Source organism: Malurus melanocephalus, unplaced genomic scaffold (assembly GCF_030028575.1).
Source record: "Malurus melanocephalus ecotype Western Australia unplaced genomic scaffold, MMel_1.1 scaffold_143, whole genome shotgun sequence".
Taxonomy (NCBI): Eukaryota; Metazoa; Chordata; class Aves; order Passeriformes; family Maluridae; genus Malurus; species Malurus melanocephalus.
The window spans coordinates 1,669,617-1,685,056 of NW_026623375.1; the positions used below are offsets into that span (position 1 = coordinate 1,669,617).

The following is a 15,440-nucleotide window of genomic DNA, read 5'->3' on the forward strand; positions in this document are numbered from 1 at the left end:
CTGACTGTGTCCCCACAGATCAATCACTCCAATCTCCATGTCCCCCACGATTCCATGACTCTGGAAGTCAGGCTGGGATTTGGGAAGGTGGGTGCCATCCTGGGAAGCCCTGTCTGGGAGAGAGGATCTCCCAAAAGGCACAGCAGCAACTGCAGGGATGGAACATCACACGACACCTTCATCACCCCGCCTTTCCCTGGACATCCCAGATTTTAAAGATCATTTCAGGAGACCCTGGGAGGTTTGAAGGCTCGATGGAGGCCCCCAAACCCTCGGAGCCGCTGAGAACCGGGAGGCTCCGGGGAGGCGGGACCGGCTCCCGCGGCCTCCGMATCGTTAATTGGCAGCTCCAGAGTTGGGACTTCTGGTTAGTAAAGTGTTTTCCTTGTAAAATTTACAGCATGTCTGGCCCCAGCAGAGTCTGCGGTGAGAAGTTTCCAGCCGGTGCAGCCCCCTCCCCATCCCCCGTTCCCGCACGGAGCTTTGGATCCCGCCGGAGCCGGGAGCCGGAGCCGGGCTGTGCTAACGAGCCGCCGCTCAGCTCGTTACTCTGCAAAGCCACACGGCCGCAAAACGGGGGGGAAAAGGGTCCGGGAGATCCGGGCTGCAGCCGGGAAGCGTCATTCCAAAGGGTGGGAAGGTGATGGGTCCAGTGGGATGCAGCTCTGAACTGGATCGGCACGGTCGGGGTGGAGGGATCGGAGTGTGCAGAGCCTGAGCCATCCTGAGGGTTAATTATAACAAACAAACTAAAAAAAAACGATCCAGGACAGAAGAACGCATTGGAGGGAGGTGGGCAGGCCTGTTTTGGGGTCATCTTTAGGGTTTGGACCTTCAATGAGCAGAGCAGCAGCCAGGACTGGTCCTGCCCAGCGATGGATCCCAGAGCTGCTCCATCCCCACCAAAACACGGATCAGGGCTCCCCGAGCTGCTCCTGGGGTCAGAGCTCCCCCTGTGCCCCACAGAGCCCGTGCTGCACCCATACTGGGATCACTGGGGCACCAGTGACCTTGCAGCCCCTGCAGTGAGGATGGACACCATCACTGTCACTGACCCTGCCCAGAGCATTCCTGGGGAGCTGCAGCCYCTCTGAGAGCAACAATTTCCCTTCTTCCCTTCAGAGAGTTTCCTGTRTGTTTCTGCACTGAAAACAATGCAGGGACACACAAAAACCCCATTGCCAACCCCACTGCAATAAGGGGGTCCCAAAATGACACAGCCCTAAAGCTGGGGCCTCTCCGTGTCCATGGACACCCTGTGCAGATCCAYGGAAATGCCAGGGGCAGCTCGCCAGCCAGATCAGCCTCAGCTGTCCCTACAGCTGGCAGCAGCACCCTGAACCTCMAAAAACCCAGTTTCAGGTACAACAGGGTGGACTCACAAAGGATTTTGGGTTCTTGGTGTGAAGACCCCATAAGTTTTGATTTCCTGCTGGGTTTCAGCCCTGTGCAGCACTCAGGCAGACACTGCCCCCACCTCTCCGTGCCACTCTTACCCCAAATGCCACTTTGGGAAGGGGATTYGCTCTTTCTCCAGCCACCCATGAGGAGCTGAACATCACCTGCACTGAACCCCTGCAGCGTTTGGCACTGCCTGACCTCTCCACTCCGACACTTTTTCAGGGAATAAACACGGTGTTCTCACCTGGAACCCATTCACTCGTGTCCAGGAGGGTTTCATAACTGCACAGAACCCAAACTCAAATCTCTGCTGAGTCAGRCACCAGCGAGGAGCCGGGGCAGAGCAGCCACAGCAGCGACCAAACCCCGCTGATATCAAAACCAAGGGAACGTTATCATCCCAAAAAAAACCCCAATAAACCCCCCTGGCACTGCAGGGAACGTGCTCCCAACTGAAATAATAATAATAAGGAGCCTTTTCCTTCAGCTTTAATTGGTCATTTAATGAAAAAGGGCTGGGGATTAGTGCGGTGTTTTATGGAATCTGGGGGCTGGCACGGCTGTGGGATGAGATGCACATGTGGGAACAGCTGGAAACTCGGCACGGGAGCTCGGCGTTGTTATTCCACGTGCTTGGGAGCCCTGAGGGGCTTCCCACGGGAGTCAGTGGTGGACAGAGGGGCAGGRCAGGTGCCATTTCCTGAGCCAGGGCACGAGGGGCGTTTCTTGTGTCACAAAACACGGGAATTGCACCCTGGAATTCCACCATCCCGGGTGCTTTCCCCCCGGATCCACACTGCTGCTGGCTCTGCTGTGGCTGAGCACGTCCAACACTGCAGTTCTGGAACTGGAGMAGTCAGGAGCAGTGATCCCTGACCCACAGGAAGGAGGCCACAGTCAATGCCACCCTCTGGTTTTTATGGGATTCCAGCTCGCCATCACCTGTGACCATCCTGCTCTCCAAGCTCCATATCCAAGGAAGGTCAGTTTWTCTCCAATATCCACATGGAATCCTGGAATGGTTTGGGTTGGAAGSACCTTAAAGCTCAWCCAGTGCCGGCCCTGCCAYAGGCAGGGACACCTTCCACTATCCCAGGTTGCTCCAAGCCCCATCCAACCTGGCCTTGGACAATTCCAGGAATCCAGGGGCAGCCACAGCCTTTCTGGAAAACCTGTGCCAAGACCTTCCCACCCTCACAGGAAGCAATTTTTTCCAAATTTCATCCCCTTTTTCTACAAGTTTCCCAAAAAAGACAAGCCACATCTCCAGCCCAAGGTGCAATTACTCACTAAAAGCCATCCCTCAGCCCATCCCATCGGAAAATCCTTGGGAAAGCAGCTGCTCCCTGAAGGAGGTGGGAATAAAAGGCTGCATGGGACAGCAGAGCACAACTTTGGGGGCAGCTCCTCGATCCCACCTCCCCAGGGAAAGGGGACACCTGGCATGGCTCCCGTGTCACCTCTGTAGCAGCAAAGAAAGGTCCTTTTGTTCCAGGAGAGGGTCTGGACAGGGACACACGGTGGCCCCTGAGGGCAGGAATCATTCCCTTCATGGACAAGGTCTGGCTCTGTATTTATCTAGCCCCTGGCATGATTGGGTATGGGGCTGGTTTGGGATTCAGGGCATTCTCTGACAGCGTTCCTGTATAGAATATCAGTCTGGTTTGGGATTCAGGGCACTTCCCTGGCAGCGTTCCTGTATAGGATGTCGGGCTGGTTTGGGATTCAGGGCACTTCCCTGGCAGCACTCCCACTGAAGATGAGGACTCATGTCCCGTCCTCTTCAGCTTTAAACCTCAGATCCCTTTTATTCCCAACCTTCAKGACATTCCTGCCCTGGGAAGAGCCTTTTTCTCACCTCAGAACCAACCTTTGTCTGGAGGAGTTGATTTCTCTCCTCTCAGAGCCCTCCCAAAGCACAGCCTGACTTCCACCTCAGCTCCATCCACCCCCTGCACCTTTCCCAAGGCCAGCCCCACTCCTGGCTGGAGCTCAGGCCTTGGCCRTGGTTTCCCTGAGGGATAAGCAGCCCTAATGCAGATTAAATGAAATTCCAGAGCACACAAACCAGCGGGGTAAATACCCAACCACGGCCCCATGTCATCAGCCAGGAATGGAAACACCGCGGGGAGAGCAAACACGGGAGCTCGGGGCAGGGGGAAGGAGATATTCCAGGAGAGAATGCAGGAAAAAGGAGAAAAACCTGGGATGATCTGAGCTGGGTTTGCCTCATGCCACTGCTGTYGGTCAGCTCTGTAAAACCCAGCCCGTGTCACGGGGGTAGGATTTGCAAAATAAGCTAAACRCTAATTAATAGGACAAGTTCCTCCCTCTTCTGTAATTCCTGGCTGGAATTGGTTTGCTGGCACCATGTGGGGAAAATGTTTGGAGGGACTGATGTCCGTGTGGGGGCAGGTGGGCAGTGGGAGCTGCTGTCCCCAGGGGTGTCCCCAAGAGGGATCCTTGCTAAGAACCCCTTAGATCCATTGCTAAGAACCCCTTAAAAAAACCTCACATAAAAGYGCCATGAGTTTCATCACAGTAGCATAGTCCTTTAGGAACACGACTCTTGTTCTTGCTATTTTTTTAAAACATAATTAACTCAGCCACAGCTTCCATTGCTCCCCTGTGATCCCAACATGAAGTAAATCCATAAAATTTGTTTTTCCTGGTCAAAGAAAGCCCAAGAAAGGTCCCTACCTGGAAGGCAGCAAACCACATGAGCCAGTCGAGGCGATAGTGGTAGGGGGAGATGAGGCACGGCCTCCTCCGCAGGTCCCCGGGCTTGCACTTGAACTCAAACTCCTCCCAGACAGCAGYGGGGTCATTGGGATCCAGGCTGGCTGTCCCCTGAAGGATCACCTCTGTCCTCTCCTTGGTGATGCTGTGGGATACAACAGGGTGCTGTTATTCGGCTCAGGTCATGGAAAATCATAAAATCACCAAATGGTTTGGGTGGGAAGRGACYTYAAAGCMMAYCCAGTCCAACCCCAACACTTCCACCACCCCAGGCTGCTCCAACCCCTGTMCAACCCGGCCTTGGACATCCCAGGGATCCAGGAACAGCCACAGCTGCTGGCCCTGGCCTCTCAAATCTTGTTTTTGAGGCTGTTTCTACTTTAGCCTCCAMAGTTTCCCATAGCTGGAGCAGCACTTCCCTCTGTTGCCCCAAAATCTGCTGCCAAAAGCTGCTGTGGATGTTCCCAGGAGGGAGAGCAAAGGAGTGCAGGGGAGAGCAGCTCAGCAGAAATGAAAAACGATGGGGATGGTGAGGGCTATCCTGGATGAACTCTCCTGTGGATATTTTCATCCTACTCTCAGGGATATTTTCATCCTGCTCTGACATTTGCTATGTCGACAGAATGGGCTGACTCATCAACAGCTCAGAGAAAATAAATTCAGGGGGAAAGGAACCTGCTCCTTTTCTCCTTCTGCCTCATGAGCAGATGTTCCATAAATTGTGTTTCAGTGGGAAAGGAACCTGCTCCTTTTCTCCTTCTGCCTCATGAACAAACACTTCAAGTCTAGAACAGACAGAACAATAGAATGAGCTTATTAAAAACAGGCCMAGGAAAATAAATTCAGGGGGAAAGAAACCTGCTCTTTTTTGCCATCTCTCTCAAAACCAGATACTCCATCAGTTGTATTTCAGTGGGAAAGGAACCCACTCCTTTTCCCCGTCTCTCTCCCATTCCAGGTGTGCTGGCAGGGTTTCTGTGCAGGTTCCAGGCACACAGGAGGTGTGGCTGTGGCCCAGGGAGAGGAGCAGAGCTCGGGGATGTGCTGTCAGTCCCCGTACCTCCCGAAGGCTCCGTAGGTGTTGACGATGCGGAGGGGGTTGAAGGAGGTGTTCATGACCTGCCTGGAGCTCAGCAGGTTCAGCACCACGGGCACGCTGAGGTAGGTGATGAGGAGACCCAGGGAGATGTTCAGCACTCGGCGGATGCAGGAGCCTGGGGGGACACAAAACCGGCCCAGGGGGAGGTGATTTCACTGCTCTGCTCCCATTACCATCCTTATTCCCATTCCCATCCCCATCCCATTCCCATTCCCATTCCCATTCCCATTCCCATTCCCATTCCCATCCCCATTCCATTCCCATTCCCATCCCATTCCCATCCTTATTCCCATCCTTATTCCCATCCCATTCCCATCCCCATCCCATTCCCACTCCCATTCCCATTCCCAATCCCATTCCCATCCCATTCCCATTCCCACTCCCATTCCCATTCCCAATCCCATTCCCATCCCATTCCCATTCCCATCATCCCCATTCGTATCCCCTCCCCATTCCCACTCCCATTGCCATTTCAATCATTCCCATCATTCCCACCATCCCCATCCCCATTCCCATTCCATTTCCATCATTCCCATCATTCCCATCATTCCCATCATCCCCATCCCCATTCCCATTCCCCCCATGCCGGCCCCGCTGCAATCACCCCGGCCTTGCCAGGGGCTGCTATCGCTGCCGGGATCTGCCTTTCTCTAAACAGTCTGAGCAAGGGCTAAAGGGAAAAATGTCTGAAATGTGCCATTAATCACRGCTTTACTGCAGGGGAAAAACCCCAGCTGGCACCTGCACCTTGCTCGGGGTCAGCGTCCCGCTCGGRGAGCCGGGTGCGGGGTCCCTGTTCCTGCCTCCCCCGCTGCCCCAGGCTCTCCCCATCCTGAGTGCTTTTCCTCCTGCAGAATTCCATTCCCCATGGCTTCTGGGGATGTGTGTGGCTGTGCCAGCGCTCTGGGATGGGTTTGCAGTGATGCCTYAGGATTTCAGCTTCTCTATTTCCATGTCTCTGTAACCCTGGAACTCTTCAGTGTTTAACTCCAGACCCCACAGACAGTGCTGAGCTCCTGCTCTCYCATTTTTACACAAAACAATTCCCCTCCAGCCCCAAACTCAAGGACACCTCCCTGTGCCAGGCCYCAAGAGATGRAAACAACAGAGAATTGGGGGGARCCAACTTGGAGTCAATGACTGCATTGGCTGAAGCTGGAATTGGAGGATTCAGCCCCGATGTGCAAATGGACAAAACTGATAAAGCATAAAAAACCCATGAGTCATTGTCCATTTTGGGTACAGCCCTGGGTGGGCTGGGATAACCCTGAATGTCCCTGTAGACTCTGCAATAATTAGAACTGCTTTTTATTCTGTGAATTCTGTCCAGCCTCTGGTTTAGGTTTGCCAGATCCAGGCACCGACAGGAGCAGCAGGGGCTGGGCTGGACCCCGGCTGGGCAGACCCTGCCAGGGGCACACAAACAAGCAGAGGTGACCCCCGAGGGGCTCCTTCCCCCACGGCCCTTTTCCATTTATTTAACAAGGCCAGCCGAAGGATCGGATTCAAAGCAATCGCGTGGAGCTCTCCCCTTCTCTCTGCGGGAGAGGGATGTTTATCTGAACCTCTCGCAGAAGCCATTAATAATTGTTTAGTCTGAGAATATTTCTGGAGAATCGTTTGAATCGGGCCTTCCCTCACCCCCTGTGCTGCTGTGTATGAGGATTTGGGGCATTTTTTTGGTTTTTTTTTCCAGATAGGATGAACTTCTTATCCTGTAGTGAAAGACCAGGTACAGACACAGAGCCCCCATGGCCATGCAGGGACTGCTCACCCTCCTGGCTCTGAGGGTCACAATCACTAAGTCACGGAGAAAAAAGGGTGAATTCAGGGGGAAAAAAGCCTAGATGGCAAGGATGGAGCAAAATTTGGGGAGAGAAGCCAGTGGGATCTGGATGGGAAGTGGAGTTCTCAGTAGGGATCAAACACAAGGATMACTTCAAGGATGTGGCCTCAGATCATCAGGCCATGGCTGGGTGCCCTCCTGTCCCCTCCTCTGGTGGCCCAGGGCTCCTCAGAGAGCCCCAGCTCAACACCCCCTGCTTCCCCAGCAGAGCAAACATGCAGGAATTCAAATCCCCGGGGTATTTCAGACACCCCAGCCCTTCCGAGGGTGGGGCACAGCCGGAGCGGGGTGTGCGGATGTTCCCGGCTCACTCAGCCTCGCTGGACAACAGCCCAGGAAAGGTGCAAGTTCCTCAAAACAGGATCTGCCTCCCCCTCACCGTGACTCCCTCGAGCTTCCCCTCCCCAAAGGAAGGCGCAGCCTCGGAGYTGTTTGGGGTTGAACGGAGCTGGCAGGGAAGGCTGAGGCTGAAGCTGCGAAAGATTTATCCCAGCAAAACACGAGGAGAGCCTAACGAAGCTGGAACTCCCATTTCTCATTAACAAGCTGCTTGTTGGGAGAAGAGCCTGGAGACAGATGCTGCCTGTTGTTGACATTTTCCCTTCCTCCAGCAGATGTTGGGGATATTCCACCCCGGCAGCTGCGATCGCTGTTGATGTTACAGGCGATTTGTTGCCTACACGCGGTTTATAAAAACGCCGCGAACGCCGCGCTCCATCTGCTCCGCAGCCTGGCGAGGAACACCCAGCGCTGCTCCTCCTGGAAAGCGCCTCTGCAAGGGGCAATCAGCCACCTCCAGTGTTTTTTTTCCTGGTTACAGCCCTCCCTGTGTTTGTTTTTTCACGCCCATGGTATGAACGGGAGTTCTCCTCCTCCCTGGTTTGGGGAGTTCTGTCCCCACCGCCGTGGTGGACACGCGACCTGTGGGGGCCACCAGCAGCTGCTCCTCCCACCGGCCCAGGGTGCTCCAAGAACAGGAATTCTTCTGCAGTTCACACAGTCCCAGAGTGGTTTGGGGTGGGAAGTGACCTCACAGCTCATCCAGTGCCACCCCTGGACACTTTCCACTGTCCCAGGGTGCTCCAAGCCCCATCCAGCCTGGCCTTGGACACTTCCAGGGATCCAGGGGCAGCCACAGTGCCAGGGCCTCACTGGACCCTCACTCACAGCCAGAAATTTCTTCCCAATATCCCATCCATCCCTTCAKCCAGTTTAAAGCCATTCCCCTGTCCTGTCCCTCCATCCCTTGTCCTCAGCCCCTCTCCAGCTCTCCTGGAGCCCCTTTAGCCCTGGAAGGGGCTCTGAACTCTCCCTGGGACTTTCTCCACCGTGCATTAAAGGAGAGCAGGTGAGGAGAGCAAATGTGAGAACCCAATTCCCAACCTCGCCTCGAGTCACACTGGGGGCTTCATCCTTCACCTCATCAGTCCCAATTACAACACAAATTAAAAAAACCCATCCGGAGATAAATCACGCAACTCCACAGCCTTATTTTGGGTTTGAGTCACCAGGGGCACAGCAAGGACTGGCTTCCAAGAGCTGCAGCTGCCTGGACTTGCTGTGACATCGGTCCTGCATGGGGACATGTCCCCATGGCAATGTCCCTATTTCAATGTCCCCATGGCAGTGTCCCCATGGCAGTGTCCCCATGGCAATGTCCCCATAGCAACATCCCTATGGCAGTGTCCCCATGGCAATGTCCCCATGGCAATGTCCCCATAGCAACATCCCTATGGCAGTGTCCCCATGGCAGTGTCCCCATTTCACTGACCCCATGGCAGTGTTCCCATTTCACTGTCCCCATGGCAGTGTCCCCATAGCAGTGTCTCCATTTCACTGTCCCCATGGCAGTGTCCCCACAGCCCCTCAAGAACCAACCCCCTCTTTCCCAGGCCGAGCTCCAGGCACCCCCTGCCCCCAGAGCCCAGCCCTGCTGCGAAGGAGATAAAAGCTTTGAGCCAAGCACACCAAAATCCCCAACTTTCCCCTGTCTGGGGATAACTCACCCAGGGAAAGCCTCTCTGGCCGTGTCCCCGGGAGTTCCATCCGTGCCACCCGTTCCTTCAGCCGAGCACCAAAGAGGAGCCCCAGGCTGGCATCATCGAAGCACGCCAAGCTGGGCACCATGGTCAGCCAGTTCAGGAAACTCAGGTTCCCACTGATGATCAGGAGCACCTGGATGGGAAAGAAGGAAGCAGAGAGCGTTGGGAAATGCCAACAAAGAGATGGATTTCAGCTTCTGAACCAGCACCTTGCTGGTTTTCCCGGGTGGCAAAGCCTTTCTGGAACCCAGGCTCCAGCCCAAGTGTGTCCTCCTGGCTCAGAATGGGAGCTCTGCTGGTGCTTTCAGCAGGAGGGATCAGCCAGGCCATGGAGGGACTGGGTTCCCATAGGATTGGATTCCCACAGGGACTGGAATTCCACAGGGACTGTATTCCCATAGTGACTGGATTTCCAGTGACTGGATTCCCACAGTGACTGGATTCCCACAGGGACTGGATTCCCGCGCTGACTGGATTCCCACACTGACTGGATTCCCACACTGACTGGATTTTCCCCAGTGGTCCCACGGGATTCACCCATTTCCTGCTTATTCCAAGGGATCTGTGGCAGCAACACCCCTGAAACCCTTCAGGAGGAAATCTTGGAGATTCCAATGAAAGAGCAGCATGAAATACAGAAGTGTGCATTTTAAGAGGCATTATTTTGTTCCAATTTTAGCCTTTACTGGCCATTTAGGAGAATATATTCAATGCAGTCTCCCAAAATACCGCTCCACGGAACAAACAACAGGAACACATGGACGATTGCAGTCTGAGGACTTTCAGCCACTGTTCTGTTTTAAAAAATCCATGTTTTCTCATTAAAAATGACAACAAATAAACGTTGAGAACGTGTGATTTCACATTTTATATGACTGGCACCATGTTTTTTGATACGGTGATTTGCAAGTTACGAGTTTTAAAAGCCCAGCAGGATTCTGCAGAAAGTCACAGATTGTTAAAAAAAGGCRAGCTCTGACCAATCCCAGCAAGGAACAAAAACCCCAACCGTTATTCAGTTAAAAAAATAATAATTTACGCCGAGCTGGATAATTATGAGGGGAAAAATGCTATTTCTATCTGAAATTCCACACACGTGTTGGGTCCTGGAAGGGAACGTGCTACGCTCGAGGTTTGGGGCTCGGCCTTTGACCCGAATGCAATTTAGCTCGATGCATATTAATCAGCCTGGATTCATTAATGCAGCTCTCATTAGGGAGCTCTGCCCCTGTTCTGAGGTGGTTTTTGCCTCGTGCAGTTGCATTCAGAAATTCCTCCTGCGCTTTGCCGGTTCCAGCTCCGGAGGAGCCCCTGGGTGGTCCAGGGGAGGGTTTTTCCAGGACTGATCCACCTCTTGTTACTGCTTGGAAGTCAGGAGCGAGAGCTCCTATTTCCAGCAGCCCCAAAAAATCAGGGGATTCAAAAATAACACGAGTTTGGCGTTTTCCGGGCTGCGGAGGAATCGCGGAGCCGGCGCATTTTTAATTTCRGTTATTGCGGCCAAGACTCAGAGCTCGCGCCAGCTCCTGCCTGTGCAGGGCTCRGTGAGACCATGGACCCCKCAATCTGCWGGGAAAAACCTCCAAGGAATTCCTSCTTCCAAKGCAATGAGCAGGAAATTGGGATTTGTCAAACAGGCTGAGGGGTGGGGTCCTGGCAAGTGGCTTCGAGGCCATACTGGGTGAGTTTGGTGTTATTTCATCATCATCATCACCATCATCGTCACCATCATCACCATCACCATCATCATTACCATCACCATCATCATTGCCATCATCATCATCATCACCATCATCGTCACCATCATCATTGCATCATCATCATCATTGCCATCACCATCATCATTGCCATCATCATCGTCATCATCACCATCATCATTGCATCATCATCATCATCATCATCATCGTCATCGTCATCATCATCGTCATCATCACCATGGAATGGTTGGGGTGGGAAGGGACCTTAAAACTCATCCAATTCCAACCTCAACACCTTCCACCGCCCCAAAGTGCTCCAAGCCCCAATGTCCAGCYTGGCCTTGGGCACTTCCAGGGATCCAGGGGCTGCCACAGCTGCTCTRGGAATTCCATCCCAGCCCCTCCCCACCCTCACAACTGGAAATTCCTTCTCAATATCCCATCCATCCCTGCCCTCTGGCAGTGGGAAGCCATTCCCTGTGTCCTGTCACTCCATCCCTTGTCCCCAGTCCCTCTCCCGCTCTCCTGGAGCCCCTTTTGGCCCTGGAAGGGGCTTTGAGCTCTCYCTGGATCCTTCCCTTCTCCAGGTGAATTCAGGATGGATTTCCCAGGGCAATCCCTGTTGGCTGAGCACGGGGAGCTCCCCAGCTCCCCAGCTCCTTCCCATCGGCTGCACGAGGAAGGAGAATTCATCTGCACTTCCCACAGCAATTCCAGCCTTTGGCCCACGTCCCCTTGGCTTTTCCACGCTCCAACCACCACCAAAACCCAGCTGGATCTCCAGACCTCCATCCTCATCCATCCTCATCCATCCTCATCCATCCTCATCCATCCTCATCCATGATTTGTGCTCCCAGAGCGTCTTTCTCCTGCTGGACAACACCGAACCTCCCAATTCCACCAAAACCAGATGGGAACGACCCCTGTGGTGACGGGGAGCAATTTTTTTATTAAAGCCCAGTATTAATCACGGTAATTGGGGAGGAACTTGGAGGTTATAAAACTGCAGYGTGTCTAATGAGCGAGCTCCTTCGAGGAGGAACTGAGGCTTTTAATCTCATAATGTCACTTTTATGGATTATGACTGGAGTTTTATGAAGTGCCAGATGAAATACAGTGGATTCATGGCCCTCACCGGATTAATTTGGAAAAGCAGTTTTCCTGGTTCTAGGCCCAAAACCAATTATTGCTCACATTTCTGTCCCCTGCACCGTTACCAAACCCCTCTGTCCGAGAAYGGGCACCTCCACCCCTAATAAAATCACTTTTTTACAGGTTGGGGCTTGGTTTTTTTCGAAACCCCAGATTGTTACAAACATCCAGTAGGCAGAGGAAGCTTATTTTCCATGGCACAGGCTGGATTTTTGTCCAGAAGGGACAAAAAYGGGCTGGAAACTCTTTAACACAGGTGAGGGCCACCTGGAGCTTGYCCCCAGCATGGGGACAGGGTCACCTCAGTGGGGCTTCCTGATACCGAGCCATTGGCATGGAAAAGCCAAAACTGGGATGTCTGGAAGGACTAGAAATCATTTAAAGGGAAAAAAGAGAACCCAAGAAATGTCCAGTCCTTCCAGTCCTGCCCCTAAGCAGAGTCTAAAAGTCAAAGTAAAGTCTCTTCCTGCCCCAGAGTGTATTTAAGTTATTCCTAGAAAAATACTCACATATGTAGTTTCCCCCCCAAAAATTTATCATAGGCACAGTTAAAAAAATCCCAATAAATAGCAGCARCAAGAATATTAATTTTCCCCCCATTATTATTTTATTTCTTGTTAACTCCTTAATTGGATATTTACATGAGAGTTTAATCTCTGCTGTTTCATGCCCTCCTCCTTCATTCTCAGGAAGGATTCCTTCATGGAAAGGGCTGTCAGGCATTGGGATGAGTCCCCATCCCTGGAGGTGTCCAAGGAATCCCAGCTTGCTCCAAGCTCCATCCAACACTTCCAGGGACAGGACAGGATAGGGCAAATCATTGCCAAACAAGCTAAAAGCATTTACCTGATTCAAAAAAATTATTTAATTCTGTTTTTTCCTTTGTCAGCACAACTTTAGGTCTTTCCAAAGGACAAAGTTTTGGTTAATTTTTGCCTGGTTTGGTTAAAACCAGCACACAGTTTGTGATATCAAAATCAACTTCCTTCCTGAAAAGCGAGGAATGCACCCCTGGATAATTTTTCTTTCAAACAGGATTCAAACCAGAGCTGGACACCCAGGAAACAGCATTAAAAAAATAATCTGAAATATTTGGGATGGCACTGGCAGGACTGGGCAATTCCTGCCTGCCCAAGTTGTTCTGGGAGTGTTTTGCTCCAGGTTTTTCTTTTCCCTCTCTGCTGCGCTCCACTCCATGCTCGCATATTAAGACATCGTAAGAAAAATTCCAACACGGCAATGAATCATTAACTGCCACCGTTTTCCAGAAGGTGCAAATTTCAGGTTATAAAGCTGTCAGAGCCCTGAACAGTTCCACAGGGTGTTTGTGGGGGGGTTGTGCCCAAATCCTTCCCTCACTTCTGCTGGAAAATGGCTTAAAACTGTGATAAATATGTCAGAGAATCCCAAAATATCTACAAGGCTGGGGGAGATCCACAAGGATCACTGAAGTCCTTGGAGAAGCCCTGGAGTAGAATTCCCAGAGAAGCTGTGGCTGTCCCTGGATCCCTGGAATGTCCAAGGCCAGGCTGGATGCACCTCCAGCAGGGGATGCAGGGAAATCCCTGTGGAATTTCAGGATGCAGCACCTTGGGAATGGCCAGGGCACATCCCTGGCAGAGCCCATCCCTGTGGGAATCCGAGAGGGGCTGGGGTTGGTCCATGTGACGGGTGGGAATCATGGAATTGTTCAGGTTGGAAAAGCCCTTTGAGATCGTTGAGTCCAACTGTTCCCCTGCACTGCCAAAGCCACCGCTGCCCCATGTCCCCAAGTGCCACATCCACAGGGCTTTTAAACCGCCCAGGGATAGACATTCCAGCCCTTTCCACCAGAAAATTCCTCCCTGATGTCCAACCGGGTGCAAACACAAACAAAAACCAGGACCCTTCGGTTCTACCCTGCAATTGCACCCCAGGCATTCCCAAAACTTGGCCCTTCCCAAAAGGCTTCAAGCACCCSGGTTTTGGAGGATSGAACCAGCCCTCAGCTCCATGGRGCCTTTCCCACCCTTCAGCAAGACSCAGACACCACAAAGACAAACTCAGGGCTCACTCAAACCCCAAAAGCCCTTCCCATGTGCCATTTGTGCCACAGAGCYGAGATTGTCCCCCAATATCAACACCCAGGAAAAGGAGGGTTCAGGAAAAGAAGGATTCAGGCAAAGCATTATTCAGCCCAGCAGAAAGAACCCTGGTTTGAGGTTTAATTGCAGCCTGGAATGGGCTGTCAATAGGCACCAATCAATAACTCCATTACACAGAAGTGCCCTGTAATTAGCGCTGGATGATTACTGAGCCAGCAATAATAAAGTTGGAACACCATCCAGGCTAGAAAGWGAAAGCCCTTCTTCCAGAATATCCTTCTCCCTACTAATTAGGGCATTTTTCACCAGGAGATGTGTGGGTTCCCAATTCCCTGTGTGAAATGATGGGAATTAAACCCTGCTCTCAAATCCTGGATCTGTCCAAAGTCACATGGAACTGTTTATGTTCCTTGATTGAAGGAATGCTAAAACACTTSTGGCAAAAATGCTTCCATTCCCTTTCTCCATCCAGGCACTGCAGACTCCTTTGGAAATCACTTYTCCTGCAATATTTAGATAGATTTCACAATTGCCAAAGTCAGAGCAAACCCCATTTTTTTTTTGGGAAGAAAAAGAACACATCAGAAAAAATCTATTCGGATAGCAAACATTTTCCCTAGYCCAGGTCTTGGTAAAATTCAAATGAAATTGGTATTAAAGACAGAAAGTATGGGGAAAAACATGTTCATGGGAATAAATATTGATGGGAATGCTGAGTATGGCCAACCTCAGACAGTCCTGGCACAGGGAAATGGGATCAGTGTCACAAACCCCTTCCAAAACAATTCAAATCCAAGGTTTTGGTTGCACCAGTTGTGGAGACATCAGCAACAGCTGGATCAGGACCMTGCTCCCCAAATTCCCTGGCGCTCCAAGCCCAGCACGGATCCAAAGCCATCTCTGCCTTTTCAAGCTAAAAGGAAAGGACACGACCGCGTCCGCAGGCACGRGGAAAACGCAAGGAAAAAGTCAGGGATGTCACATCTGATCAGCCTGACACCAGGCTGGAAAACGCTGGTGGCTTCCCCGATTTGGATCCTCCTGCAGCTCCTTGCCTTGCCTCGTTAAATCCGTCATTTCGGGTAACTTWAAGCTCTCAGCAACGTCTGCGGCGAAATGTTTAACTTGGGTTGGCTACTCGGTGTCACTGGAAGCCAAGGCTTGTTTCCAGCTCCAGGATGACCTGGATTTTTCCACCAAACCAGGAGCACGTTCATGGGGAACACACAGAGCTGATCCCTGAGAGCCCGGGAGAAATGGGAAACAGTTGTGGCGTGAAAACACACGGGGAAAACCCAGCCCGGTGCCGTGTTTGGGGCTGGGCAGCATTTGATTTTAATAAAGCCAGGCTGCAAAAGCCTCAGGGATACAAAAAAAAAA

The 15,440-nt window shown here is 52.1% G+C and overlaps 1 protein-coding gene across 1 annotated transcript in view; it reads right to left on the reverse strand.

Annotated features, from left to right (window-relative positions):
- The window catches only part of LOC130576531 (lipase maturation factor 1-like), an 80,901-nt gene that overhangs the window by 7,110 nt on the left and 58,351 nt on the right, over positions 1–15,440 (reverse strand). The window contains exons 5-7 of the mRNA XM_057371275.1: positions 9,092–9,260; positions 5,201–5,354; positions 4,102–4,285 (exon numbers count right to left, since the gene is read on the reverse strand). Coding sequence (XP_057227258.1) covers positions 4,102–4,285; positions 5,201–5,354; positions 9,092–9,260 — 507 coding nt within the window. The remainder of the gene's footprint in view (positions 1–4,101; positions 4,286–5,200; positions 5,355–9,091; positions 9,261–15,440) is intronic.